Raw genomic sequence first — 15,275 nt, forward strand, 5'->3', positions numbered from 1 at the left:
ATTTTGGTTGTAGGAACAGGAAAGACTGTGGCTATGCCACCTTAAAACACAAGAATAAAGCCCAATTATAATGTGATTCTCTAGAGCAGCGGTTGTCAACCTGTGGGTCGCGAACGATGAAAATACATCCTCCATCTCAGATTCATAACAGTAGAAAAATTACAGTCATGAAGTAGCAACGAAAATAATTTTATGGTTGGGGGTCACCATAACATGAGGAACTGTATTAAAGGGTCGCGGCATTAGGAAGGTTGAGAACCACTGCTCTAGAGCCTCCACTATACCCTAGATCTTGTTAAAATTTAAGGACTAAGAAATCGATATTGATAGTTACCTCTTCTAGACTTTAAACTTTTATCCCCAACTTCTCTCGTCATATTTTACCTAACTTTTGATGTAACACCAGTAAAATTGTATTGCCCTTGAAACAAAAGTCCTGTCAAGTGCAGATATCAACTAACACTGTGACAGGGGCCTTGCCATAAGAAAGTAGGACTCTAAGCAAGTTACCTCAACTCGTTTGAGTCTTGTGAGAATTAAATAAGATAGTTAAGTAAACCCGGCCGGTGTGGCTCAGTGATTGAGCATCGACCCATGCACCAAGAGGTCACTGGTTCAATGCCTGGTCAGGGCACATGTCTGGGTTGCAGGGTCAATTTCCATCAGGGAGCATGTGGGAGGCAATTGATCGATGATGTTTCTCTCTCATCAATGTTTGTATCTCTCTCAAATCAATCGAAACATATTTTTTTAAAAGATGGTTAAGTAAAGTGCCTATCACCTTGTCTGGCACTCAGTAAATACTACTAAAGAAATGGTAGCCGCTGCTATTATTATCATTATTTTAATAGATTTTAAAAGTCTTTCTTTTTCAGACACACATAATAGTTCAGCCTGAAGAGGAAAATTCTGTGGTGTTTTGCATAATGCTATAAATTCCTGGTTTATTCTTTTAAGCAATAATTTTTAATGTTTATTTTTAGAGTTTAGTGGCAAGGTAGTAGGGTACAGTAGCAAAGCTACCTGAAAAGGGTACTGGGAAGTCTGTTCGTATCTCTTCCTCTTGAAGACCTATGTTTCTATTAATGGCTTCTTACTTTGGAAGGAACTAGAGGGGCTCCAGATGTATCCATAGTGATGCTTCTGCTGTTGCAATGAGAGTATTTCTTTCTAGGTAATCAGATGAGCAGCCGTCTGATGAGCATGCGCAGCGCCAACGGATTGTTGATGCTACCTCCAAAGACAGAGCAGTACGTGGAGCTCCACAAGGGCGAGGTGGTGGATGTCATGGTCATCGGACGACTATGATGGTCACCAGCGAAGAAAGCTTTGATGCATGTCCACATATCATTGACTGTATCCTGTAATATGCAACGGCACAGCTAGTTTTTCTGATTTGGATAAAAGTTGATCTGTATAGTCAACATCTTGAACTATATTTCAAAAGAATTTAAATACCTTTTAAAGAAAAAAAAACACCTAAAAATAAATCTTAACAGATAACTCTATTCTGATTATATCAAAGCAAAATTTTCCTTTCTTGCAAATTGCTTTGTGTGTTCAATGCTAGGTCTGATAGCGATAGCTTTTAGTAGACAGCAGTAGGTGCCTGCAGAACTTGTGTTTTTCTCATCTTTAAACAACTACTTATGCTCTCAAATCAAGGCTGTCTGCTTATTTATACTAGCGTAGGCAACACTTGGATTTCCCTTCTTAGTATGCTTCATAACCGCTTTACAGAGAGCTTTCGCTTGTTCTTTATCCTGTATCTCGTGTTTATGTGCACAGTGCCAACAGAAGAGCGATTGGGGGAGGCCCTGCCCTGCCTCCAGGAGAGCCATCCCTCGCAGAGCTTCCGGGAAGTTTCTCACCCCAGGAGCCTCATGGCACAGTACTCTTGGGCAGTAACTGGATACCTTTTATTTGAACAATCTAACTGGGGGGAAATGCTTCCTTACGTGCTGACAGCCTTTTTAACCAATACGTTTAAAATTGTACAGAAAAAAAACATAAAATCAAAGACTGATCTTGTACAGATATTAGTGTTACCAGCATTCATGTGGAAATCAAGAGCAAAGAAAAAATAATGATAAACAACTCTGTACCATAACATTTTCTGTAATGATACTGAAACTTAATGAATAAAAAAAATCCTTGATCATTATATAAAAATCCATTGTGTTGGCCTCGTTATTAAACATTGTCATGTATTCTCATGGGGTTCTGCCTGGATGAAAGGCATATTTAAATGACTCAGCAAGATTAAGTGATATAAAGGAGATGTAAAGTGTGGCTTTATATAACTATATTTTATTACAGTAATGTGGTCTGTAGCTTTGTGAAAATACAGAGTAGAAGACAGTAGGGAACCTGTGGTTCGTCTGGTGTTTCCAGTCATAGCTAGAGAATAAGAAGCAAGTTTAGAGGAAAGATAGTTGATAATTTAGGAGCAAAATAACTAAATTCGTATGCCATAAAAACAAATTTCAAACATCTACAGTTCTTTGGAATGGAGGGGAAATGTAAGTAGTGCACCAGGAAATGTCAGATGAGTACCTTTTTTTATCATGTTTGAAAGGAAGTGAGAAATGGAAATAATCTGTGCTGATCATAGAAAATGCAACAAATGAAATATAGTTTATCCACGTGGTTCCTTTAATAAAAATTTAAGGGCACTTTTCAAATAGTAATAACAGGACACTGAATATGCTGTAGGTTATTCTTAGTAAAGCAAACAATAAAAATTGCCCTCTTAGTAAGCAAAGTACCAAGTGATGATGATGAATGAAACCAAATTGTAAACAACAAATATTTGATTCTAATATTTCATATCTCCAGAGTTGAAAATACAATGTCCTATATTTCAAGTTTTATACTTGCAATTAAAGAAGATAAGGTTAGTTAATAGAGTCAAGTGAAAGATTATGAACAGGGATTTACCTATATTCATTCAAGAAATATTTATTGATCACCTAATATGTGCTTGGGAACAACGTATATCATGCTACTATTTACAAAGATGAATAGAGATAGTAGCTAACATTAAACTCCATCAAGGGAAAAAACAAAAACACATAATATTTGGTATGTTTGATACTTGAAAATACATGGTAGAGTGTGTAGAATATGATAAATGGCATGATTCAGGTTTAAAGAGTTGGAGAAGTTCAAATGATTACCTCCTATAAGGTAAGATTTCAAGGGATAAGATGGCATTTTAGTGGGTCTTAAAGGAAGTGTGTATAATTTTAAAGATGATGCAGGAAAAAGGCATTCCAGAAACAGAATTATGGACAATTAATAATAATTATTTCTATTATAAAATGTAAGCCCCATGAGGGAAAGAATTTTGTTTATTTTATTCACTTACATTATCCCAAGTCCATAGAAGATTTCCTGGCATATGTGTAGGCATCAGTAAATATTTGTTCAATGAAATACATTATATAGAGCTTACTATATGCTCATTACTTTTCATTTGTTTAATTTTCACAACAACCCTGAAAGAATTATTATTTCTATACTAGATGCTTGATGCACGAAATTTGTGCAAGTTTAGGCCTTCCTTCCCCCGGCTGCCAGCCCCGGCTTCCCTCTGGCACCCGGAACCGGGGCTTCCCTTGCAGCCCCGGCTTTGTCCGGAGGACATTCAGTCTAATTAGCATATTAGGCTTTTATTATTATAGATTACAAATGAGAAAATTAAGGCACAAAAAGATTTAAGCAACCTGGCTTGAGAGTCTGTATTCTTAAACACTAAGCTAAAGAAACAGAAAATTGATAAAGAAGAGGGGAGGGCCATTGGAGCATCTTAGTGCAGAGTGTTGGAAGAAAAAATTCATGAATGGAATGGAAGGGAGAGCATTTTGTAGAAGAAAAGAAACCAGGTAGAGCAGTGTTCCAAAAACCAAGGAGGAGAGTTTCAAAAAGGAATGATGATAAACTGTAAAAAAGAAATGTCAAGAAAGATGAAGGCTCAGAAAGATTTGTTGATTAGGCAATTGTTGGTGAGCTACATAAGTGCAATTCAATAATGGGTTGAGGGCAAAAGCCAGATTACAAAATGGAAACTGTAAACTTGTGCATAAGGAAAATAGACACAGGATGGTAGCTTGAAACAAATACAAAGGGAATTTATATTTTAATTGAATTTACTGGGGCAACATTGGTACACAAAAGCATACAGGTTTCAAGTGAACAACTCAACAAAACATCATCTGCACACAGCATCGTGGTGTCTATTGCCCCTAGCAAAGTCTCTTTCCATCCCCTTTCCCCACCTCCACTTCCACCCCACCCCTCTTTTTCTCTGGCTAACACCACACTGTTGTCTATGTCTAGGTGTTATAGATATATACTAAATATACTAGAGGCCCGATGCATGAAATTCGTGCAAGAGTAGGCCTTCCTTCCCCCAGCTGCCGGCACCAGCTTCCCTTATGGCACCTGGGACCCGGGCTTCCCTCACAGCCCCGGCTTCATCCATAGGGTCGTCCGGAAGGACATTGGGTCTAATTAGCATATTATGCTTTTATTATTACAGATATATATATATATTTTCACTAGAGGCCCAATACACCAAAATTCATGCACTCAGGGGGGTCCCTCAGCCCAGCCTGCGACCTCTCACAGTCTGGGACCCCTCGGGGGATGTCCGCCTGCTGGCTTAGGCCTAAGCCGGTAGTTAGACATCTCTCTTGCAGTCCGGGACCCCTCGCTCCTTACCGCCTGCCTGCTCGCTGCTCCTTACACTTGGCTAGCTGCTCCTTAGCACTGCTGTGGAGGCAGGAGAGGCTCCTGCCACCACTGCTGCACTTGCCAGCAGTGAGCCCGGCTTCTGGCTGAGTGGTGTTCCCCCTGTGGGAGCGCACTGACCACCAGGACACAGCTTCTGCATTGAGTGCCTGCCCCCTGGTGGTCAGTGCGCATCATAGCGACTGGTCATTCCACCATTTGGTTGATTTGCATATTACCCTTTTATTATATAGGATGTGTGTGTGTGTGTGTGTGTGTGTGCGTGCGCGCGCGCACGCGCATGTTTTGCTTAATCCCTTCTTTTATCCAGTCCCCAACCCCACTTCTCTCTGACAGCTGTCCGTTCCACATATCCATACCTCTGTTTCTATTTTGTTCGTCAGTTAATTTTGTTCACTAGATTCCACATATAAGTGAGATCATATGATATTTGTCTTTCACTGACTGGCTTATTTCACTTAGCATCACAGTCTCCAGTTCCATCCGTGTTTTCACAAAAGATAAGATCGCCTTTTTTTTTTTTTTTTTTTTTTTTTTTTTTACAGCTGAGTAGTGTTCTATTGTGTAAATGTGCCACCACTTTTCTTAGCCATTCATCTACTGATGGGCCCTTGGGCTGTTTCCAGATCTTGGCTATTATAAATAATGCCAAGGAATGAACATAGGTGTGCATATATTCTTTTGAATTAGTGTTTTAATGTTTCTTAGGATATATTCCCAGAAGTGGGATGGCTGGGTCATAAACAAGTTCCATTTTTAATTTTTTTAAGAAACTCCACACTGTTTTCCATAGTGGCTGCACCAATCTGCATTCCCACCAACAGTTGTACAAGGGTTCCCTTTTCTCCACATCCTTGCCAGGACTTGTTTGTTGATCTATTGATGATAACCATTCTGACAGGTGTGAGGTGATATCTCATTGTGTTTTTCGTCTGTATCTCTCCAATGATTAGTGACATTGACATTTTTCATATGTATATTGGCCTTCTGTATGTCTTCTTTGTAGAAATGTCTATTCAGGTCCTTTGCCCATTTTTTAATTGGGTTGTTTGTCTTCTTGGTGTTGAGTACTATACATTCTTTATATATTTTAGAAATTAACCCCTTATCACATGTATCATTGGCAAATGTATTCTCCCATTTAATTTAAAAGTTAAGATTTAATGAAATAGTTCTACTTGATACAGTGGAAGTTTCAATGTCATCTAATCTATTTGCATTATTTGACCAAAATTATTTTAGAATTACACATATATGATGTTTTATATTCTTTGTCTTAGTAGTTGGTGTTTAAATAAAAGACTATAGAAGATGTTTTTAGATTCCTACTTAAAGCTGTGTGGAAGGTAAGAAGCTCCTTTTTAACCTGCTTTTTTGGTTCTATTGTGTGGGTTGTTTCATATCACACAATGAAGAAAAGAATATAAGCAGTTTAGTTTACCAAGTTAAGTGATGTTGCATATTATAGCAAGTGGATTCTTTGAATGGCTTTCATTTTTTCAATTATTTGCCAACTAAAGTTTGTGGATCTAACCCGTGATGAACTCTTGATCTTCATGAAATCCTAACAAGGTAAGTCATTATTATTCCCAATTATATAAAGTGGATATTTATGTAAGTGCATAATTCAACGCAGATAAACTACGTATCTTGTTATTCCAATGATGATGGATCAAAGTTAATAATACATTGCATTTTAACTTGCTTATAAGAAATATTAAGACTCTGATTTGGAAATTACTCCTGGATTCCACTAGTCATTAGTGTTAATAAATGGGTTCCTCCCTTTCTCTAAAAAAAAAAAAAAAAGAAATATTAAGCCCGACTCTATAACAGAAAGGTATAGTTACAGAGTGCATCAATAACTCAGCCTAGAGCCAAAGAGTTAAAGAATTGCTCAATTCTGGCCATTTTGTATGGTCAGTTACCAATATTTCTCCTGTAGTCTTTTGCAATAATAATTTATTAAACAAGCATTTATTACATTTTTACAATAGTATGCCTGTCTCCATGCTAGGCATTGAGGATACAATGATGAAGGAGAAAAAAACTGATATCCAACTGAAGGACATAGATTATGAGAAAGCAAAACCAATTTTTGTAAATATAGATTATGAAAAGTCTATGAAGAAATGTAATGATATGTTAGCGAGTAAGTGGGTAGAGGCTTAAATCATATTCAGTTATGGTGTTAGGGTCCAGCCATTAAAAAGGACAAAAGTCACACTAAGAGATTTTAATGTAGGAATACGTTAAATAGGTATTGAGACCTGAAAAGGCTCAAAGGAAACATTAAGGTGTCAGAGGTAATAATACAGGAAGCAACTACCACCACTGGACTGGGAAGGTGGGTAGAAGAAGAGTAATCAGAATCCAGAAACTTGGAGGTCAGACCATACTCAACCCCCTAGGAGAGAACACTGCCCTGCCCAGGTGTTGATCCTGATATCACACCAAAAAAATGTCTAGAACCAGTTGCTGTTGCCAGGGCAACAATGACAGCAACAAAAATAAACAGGAAGGAACTCAAGTTTGTTTTTCCTACCCTCTGCTTGCAAAGCTCCCTGGAGTCTAATGCAACCTATTGTTGAATCTAACAGGGAGGTTGGCTGACAAAAGAGATGCAGTTTGCAGAGTTCCAGCCCAGCACCACAACGCAGAATGCAATGGTGGAGTTGGAGCTGAGAGAAAATCACTTGTCAGGAGATTGAGAAAGGGCTCTCTAAACAGGTAACATTTGAATTCAGATCTGCAGAATGAAAATAAGCCCCACATGTTAAGAATACAAGGCAACATGCTAGACAAGGGTTCCCAAAAACAAAGAACTCATTCTCTCTGCCTCCTACACCTGTTCCTCTGCCTGTAGTTTGTTTTCTGGTTAATGACACCACCCTGTACCCAGTTTTCCAAATCAGAAACCTCTGAGTCATTCTTTCTTCTCCCCACATTCAGTTAGTCACCAAATTCTTCAACTCTACAAATCATTCTTAAATTAACCCTCTGTTTTCTATTACCACTGCTACCAACTTGGTCTCTGCAGCTCCAGAATTGCCCTCCGGAAATGTATCCTTCATGCAGTTACCAGAACCATCAATCCAGGACATAGTCTCCCTGTGCTAAATTCTTCCCTAGAAAACTGTAGCAGATGAGGTCCAAGCCCCCAGCAGAGTGCTCAGGCCCTCAACCATCTAGCTGCCCCCTCCTCCAACTTTATTTTTTTCCCCCTTCAACTTTATGTAAACCTGACCATTTGTAGTCACCCTTTCAAACCATGTCATTTTATGGCTCGGTGCCTTTGCTCAGGCTGGCTAATCTTTCAAGATTTCGCTTGGGCATTAACTCTTCCAGGAAACCTTCCTTAAATCCCTAGATTGAACTGCAAGCCCCTCATCTGTGCTTCTACTCATCACAGCAATATGCTTACATGATCCCTCCCCGACTTGACAATACATTCCTTGAGGCAGAGACTGTTTACCTTGGTAGTCCAGTAAATTGTAGGTACTCATAAAAAAAGGATCTATTACCCTTTGAGACATTATGCTAAGTGAAATAAACCAGTCAGGGAGAGTTGAGTATCACATGATCTCACTCATATTTGGAATCTTATTAAGGGGAGGGGTTGGGAGGATTTGTTACTCCACTTATTTATGCATTCATTGGTTGCTTCTTGTATGTGCCCTGACTGGGGATCAAACCCGCAATCTTGGCATATGGGGATGATGCTCTAACCAACTGAGCTACCTGGCCAGAACCTATTTCTTCACTTTTTAATATACCGGTAGCCTCAAAAAAAAAAAAACGTAAATGAAAGTGAGATAATATCAGAGTTTCATCAGGGTACATCATAATTAAATTAATAACAGCAACTTGTAAGAGATGAGATCAGATTTATGCAAAAATGTTTCTTGGCCCTGAGGCAGGAAGAACAGGTACATGGCAAGTGGATCATGCAATAAATATGCTGAATGAAGAAATGGGTGGCTAGACATCTAGTCCATAGCAACTAGACAACTAGAGGAAGAATTTGCCCATCTGAAAGAGGGCATTCAGGATAGAAGACGGGAAAGGGAGTGTCTAAGGTAAAAATAACAGGAGACCCTTTGAGCTTGCTCATGGAGAGGCTGCCCTAGCCTGCAGACTGAGCTAGTTTTTCCGGGAGAGTTATCACCAGAGTCTGATGCCATTGAACATTCCAGTTATACAACAGCCCTCAATTCTGTTCCTGGGAAAACTGTCTGGTACACATCCTATGGGAGTGGATCCTGCGGTCTCCCTGACACAACACCTGGTCCCAAATGGAAGTCACACTTCTTGAGGAAATAGGAACACTATCATCCCTTCAAACACTCAGATAGTTCATGTTTATTCTGAGAGACCACATATTCTCTGGGTCCTGTTAAGGATTTCAATGTAGACTATGGTGACCCAAAGGAATTAAATTCACCAAGGTAATGCCACCACCCCACCCTCCCCACCCCCCGCCCACTCCCACTTGCAGGCCTCAGTGGTCCAGGTGGGTATCTGCAGCACTTGACTAAAACACAAAAGGTGAAGAAGTATGATCTATATCATAGGAAGGGGAGAACCTCCTAACCACACAGAAATGCAAAGACAACCTAATCACATACCCTCCAGAGAAAACAGCATGTGTGTGTGACTATCCTCATTCATTCACCCAGGAAGGACTGAGTTCCTACAATAGCATGTGTCCAGAATGCACTGAAAACAAGCAGATCTCTGTCCTCTAAGAATGCTACATTCATTTGAAGTTTCTCCTCGCAGAAGCTCAAAGTGTCTTCAATAGCCCAAGTCTCTGAAAATGGGAATATCGGGAGATTGATAAATTATCAATTGAATGATAAGCAGTATAGTGTTTTCACCTTTCTCAGTATGATATCTCAGTATGATTCTACTGCTAAACTTACTTTTCTCCCCTGAAGTTCTCATCTGAAAACTTTATGCTGCAACCAGAACTACCTCCGTGGAGTTGTGTGGGCTCTGAGGGAATGCTGGACACCCTGAATCTCCCAGCTTCTCTTCCTGCAGAGACCATGTCAGCGCATTGTGATGCGGGCGCAATGAAACAATGCCCAGAGCAGCCTGCCTCCTCTGCTTCTTTTACTACGCGGTCAGTTGCCTGCCTGGTAGACACAAACACCTTCTGCCAAAGAAATGTGAAAAGAGTTGGGAGCGTGCCCTTTGGAGACCAAGCTCCTAGTGGACATCCAGGAGATCTCAAGGTCTCTCCAGCCTCACCTCTGTGTAAGTGACTCCCGCCCCTGCCACCTGGAGTGAACCTGAGGGAGAAGGAAGGTTTAGCTCAATGAATTTCAAATAATTCAAGAACCCACGGTCTATTTTCTTCTTATCTTCCTCCTTTCCTTCTAGTTTCATTTCTTTCCTTCTAGTACTGTAACCAGAACAAGCAGGAAAGCTCAGAGACAACACCTAGTTACTGGATTTTGTAAAAAATAATTTCATAGAGCGTTTGAGATGGAAATAAAAATGAGTTTTCCAGATCCTCTTAAAATTTTGATTTTTCAAACTGTTACCCCAATTTTCTTCCATAAGTGCCTGAGAATTGAATGAATTTTGTAGAAAGACAGTCATTTTCAATTGTTCAAATGGGAGAGAAGATCCAGAACCCAGGGCTTTTCTGTTCAAAGATGAAAGGTTAGTTGGGGAAGGAGTCGGGGGGTTGGGGTGGGTCCCATTGTCAAGAGAGGGGGCCGCAATATTCAGACCTTCTCACAGGTGTAAGAAGACTTGCAACCTAGAATTGTGATGGACCAATCCTAAAAATGTTTATTGGTGTGTTAAGAATCTTAGAGAAAAGTAAATGCAATGCTTCAAAGCACCAAGCATCACAGAGAACAGCTTTACCAAGTGCTGGTAGACACCCTCATGTAGGAGCTTCCATGGAATTACAGAAACAACACACAACGGGAAAAGACAGCAGATTCTAGGTGGTCAGTATATGGGTGTTCACTATAGAGTTCTTTCAACGTTGCCGTAGGTTTGAAATTGTTTTATAATTACACATCAGGCGAAAAGACCACGTGAAAATAGAAAATAGGAAAGACAGAGAACGTTTTATGGGCATTTATACACACTGCTCTGAATTAGGCGGTCAGAAAAGCCAACAGAAGCACTTCCATGCTGGCTCCCAGATGCCCACTCCCTCTGCTTCCTAATTTCCATTAAAGCTCAAGCTCTTCCAGTTCCAAAAAACTCCCAATGACTGCATTTATTCCTGGGAAAATATAGACTCCGCACCCCCACCATAGGGTGGTACCTTCACATCCACACTATTCTTAGCTCTGATGGGGCCTTGGCCATCCTGGGAGGATTACCCAGGTGGGGAATTCTGGTGATGTCATGGAAAGTCTAGAGCAAAACTGAAGCCGTTCCACCCTGAGATGTATGCATCTCGCTGCTTCTCTGGGCTCTGTTCCCCTGTTAAGTCACTGGCATCAGCTCCTGCTCTGGGATCAGATTTAATATGGAATCTCCCTACCTTTTTCTTTAACTAAAAGCCAACAGTGCTTTTTCAAATGAAAATTACGCCGTAATTCTGCAGAAAAAGTGCAACCTGGTGTAAATATCTGCTGAATTAATCTGCACTCAGAATTGAAAAAGGGGGGCGGGCAGAGGATTGGGGGGGGGGAACACACTAATTAAGAGAAATAACAAAGAATGTAAAGGCTGCCAAAACCGGTTTGGCTCGGTGGATAGAGCATCGGCCTGCGGACTGAAAGGTCCCAGGTTCGATTCTGGTCAAGGGCACATACCTTGGTTGAGGGCACATCCCCAGTAGGAGGTGTGCAGGAGGCAGCTGGTCGATGTTTCTCTCTCATCGATGTTTCTAGCTTCTCTATCCCTCTCCCTTCCTCTCTGTAAAAAATCAATAAAAATATATTTTAAAAAAAGAATGTAAAGGCTCTGCTAGTGATAGGGTAAGTTGAAGTCCACCTCAAATATTATCAGTTTCCTCTCCGCCCTCCCTGCTCAGCAACAGCTACAGCCCTTTTCTGTAGTATCACTCTGGCTTGCTTAGATGTATAGGATATTTAATGGGACCAGTGAAAGGCATAAATTATTGGGAAAATATAAGTTATGGTTGTGAAACAAATATGCCACTCTGGTAGAACAAACATGAGATTCTGTGTATGTGAAATGAAGCTAGCTTTGTGTTCCCATGATGACCTCCTGCAACCCTGCTTGGCTGCTCTGTTTAATTCACACATTCACTCAACACCTATTTATTGTAATTCCATTATGTACTCATTCATTGGTCCTTTAGTTTGATTAATTTATTTTAACACGAAAGTTTACTTTTTAAAATATATGTTTTTATTGGTTTCAGAGAGGAAGGGAGAGGGAGAGAGAGATAGAAACATCAATAATGAGAGAGAATCATTGGTTGGCTGCTTCTTGCATGCCCCCTACTGGGGATCGAGACCTCAACCCGGGCATGTGCCCTTGACCGGAATCAAACCCAGGACCCTTTCAGTCCCCAGGCCGATGCTCTATCCACTGAGCCAAACCAGCTAGGGCTAAAGTTTACTTTTTATTTATGAGTTATACTGCCCATGTAATATTAAATAAAGCAGGAAAGTATATGACTTATACTGCCCATGTAATATAAAATAAAGCAGGAAAGTATATGAACTTCCATAAAGAATTTTCATAAATAAGTCTTGCTTTATTTTTAAGATATTTATATATCTGAAATTTGTTATAATGTTATTCATATTAATAAGCTGAAAATCAACAAATGTTCAGTTTATTAATATGAATAATATTATCACAAATTTCACTTGCAACATCTCTCTGCTCTTTTAATCATAAAAACTACAGTCAAATTATCTGATGTGCAATGGTCACAGGACGACGAAAGAGAGACTTAAATGTGCTATTCACATTCCTAATTTATCTTTATTAAAAACTTTTCCATGGATAATAATGCAAAGTTAGATTGTGGTGATGGTTGCACCACTCTGAGATTATACTAAAAATCATTGAATTATACCCTTTAAATGAGTAAAGTAGATGGTATGTAAATTGTATCTCAATAAAGCTATATTAAAAACTGATCTACAGATAAAATTATGAGGAAAACAAAACTATCTGTAAAAGTCCAGCCCACACAAATCAGAGTTATTATGAATCACCAAAATTAGCAGCAATATCTCAGTAAGGGCTGTTCATGGTTGTTCATGGTTGTTCATGGGGCGAGCGGGCTGGGGGCTGTGAGGTGACTGTCAGGATGATCTGCTGTGATCCCCACAAGAGCACAGCAGAGCACAGGGCGCTCAGAGTGAGAACCTGGAATCATCCACTGCTTTTTAAGGGAAAATCATTTTCTAACATCTGTTAGCTATTGGGCACAATTAATTTTGGCACATCTTACAAGAGATTGTAATGTTCCAAATAGGTCAACACCATGATCCGTAACTGCTGATATGATGTTAAGAGAAAATATGAATATTTATGCTATGCAATATAGAATACATGTATATGTATATATACAAATTTATAAAGCTGAATATATATATATATATACACACACACACACACACACACACACTAGAGGCCTGATGCAGGACACTAGAGGCCTGATGCACGAAATTCTTGCAAAGGGCTTGACCTTCACAGCCCCGGCTTTGTCCAGAAGGTCGTCCGGAAGGATGTCCAGAAGGCTGTTTGGTTGTCTGGTCTACTTAGCATATTATGCTTTTAATATAATATATTTTAATATATATGCTTTTAATATATGCTTTTAATACTGTCCTCAGGTATTGAAAGTAAGCCTAATAAATAGTTAATTTAAGAGCTGATCCTGCTTTTGAACCACGGACAGATTGTGAGGTGATGTGTGTATGTGGCCAAGATTGGTTTCACAGAGCAAGTCATGCGTCTTAGGAACAGTGCAGTCTTGACTAATTAGCCAAGATAATTGATAATTGGGGGGGGGGGGAGGCATTGTGAGACACAGACTGATAATCTCAAATCACAGTTAAAACTAGTTAAAAGTCAGCACACATTTACCATTTGTTCAAAGGTGTAAAAATAATTCTAAAACAAATGTTTAGAAAAAAAAAAAAACAATCACACCAGAGAAGATAAAAGGTTCTGTTCCATTTTCTGCTCCTTAGCTGACCTCCCTTTTGTTTCAAGGTTCAAAGGCAACAAGAGGGGCAAGTCCTAATCAGGGTTCAAATCTGCTAAAGCCCTTCCCTTCCTGTCACTTCCTTCTCCTTCAATGTGGCCCTGAAACTACACCTGCTCCCCTGGGAGATCATCTGCTGATTGCTCTCTGGAGGGATGATGTTCTCTTATACAAGGGATCCTGGAACCACATGAATGACTGGGCAGGAAAGGGCTACTCCCTATTCCCAGTGGCCATGCAGCACCTACTGATTAGCATGTGTTTGTAAACACTAGACATAGCCTCCAAGACGTGGATGTTGTCTCTCTCTTGGAGTGATTTTTTTTCTCCCCAAAAGTCTAGTCTATCATCCACTTCTAGGTGAACAAGAGTTGATTACTGCATTTCATCAAATCTAAGATCCATCAATTATAAGATATATCATTACTGTATGGAGCACTGTGAAAGAAAAAAAAAATGCTACTAATTACATAAGGCAATGCTTTCACATTAGCTAGATTTCTCCCACACAATATCTGTGCCTCCAAGCTCTGTGCATTTCTTAAAGGAACGCTCCACTTTAGTCTCTGGGAGCTTTTTCTGAGCCTCCGACTTGCATCCTGCAAGTTTTGTCCTGGAAGTGCCTCAGTCGTACCAGAAGATACCAACAAAGCGTTTTCAGGGAACCCATTAGGAACACATTTTTAAATTATAATTAAATGCAACCCATGTAGTACAATCAACGCACATAATTTAATATGAACAACCAGGATTAAGTTCATATATGAGCAGCCAAATGACAACCACCATGCCATTGTCCCTCGGTGGCCACAGATATATTCCATCTCAGTGTTGTTAAACTGAGGGAAAGCGTGTTTCCTAGCATGGATGAAATTGGGAGAATATGGAACTAGCAGTGATCAGAGGGAACTCAGCACAGCAAGTGCTAGTAGACTGTACTTTTTGACACTGGGTCAGGTGTGGCAGACCAATATAGGCACCATACGGATGCTCACTATTTGATAGCCACGGTGTTCGGTGTTTCTATACATCGGTGTATTCAGTCATCCCAACACTGCATTGAGGAAATGGAGCTCAGAGATGTTAGTAACGTGGTCCAAGATCACAAAAGTAGCAGGTGACAGAGCCCAAATATAAACCTGGCTGTGTCTGACTCCAACATCCATTATATTCCCACCAGACTAGTTTCCATACTGGCCTTATGTCACTGAAGTTCTGATAGCAACTATAGTTGTAGTTCACCTGGTCCAGGAATTCCTGAAGGGGCTACTTATGTCAGAATTTTACAGAGACAAGATAGAATTGTCTATAGTAATTGTAATCACAGTATGATATGAGAACTAAACAC

At 39.8% G+C, this 15,275-nt stretch overlaps 1 protein-coding gene across 16 annotated transcripts in view; it reads left to right on the forward strand.

Annotated features, from left to right (window-relative positions):
* GPHN (gephyrin) overlaps positions 1-2,174 on the forward strand; it is a 439,201-nt gene extending 437,027 nt beyond the window's left edge. For all 16 annotated transcript variants that reach the window (XM_036310162.1, XM_036310186.1, XM_036310177.1 and 13 more), the window contains one exon: positions 1,175-2,174. In XM_036310162.1, coding sequence (XP_036166055.1) covers positions 1,175-1,308 — 134 coding nt within the window. In that variant the 3' untranslated portion in view covers positions 1,309-2,174. The remainder of the gene's footprint in view (positions 1-1,174) is intronic.
* Positions 2,175-15,275: the final 13,101 nt, after the last annotated feature.

This window comes from Myotis myotis, unplaced genomic scaffold, assembly GCF_014108235.1.
Source record: "Myotis myotis isolate mMyoMyo1 unplaced genomic scaffold, mMyoMyo1.p scaffold_m19_p_1, whole genome shotgun sequence".
In the NCBI taxonomy this organism is placed as follows: domain Eukaryota; kingdom Metazoa; phylum Chordata; class Mammalia; order Chiroptera; family Vespertilionidae; genus Myotis; species Myotis myotis.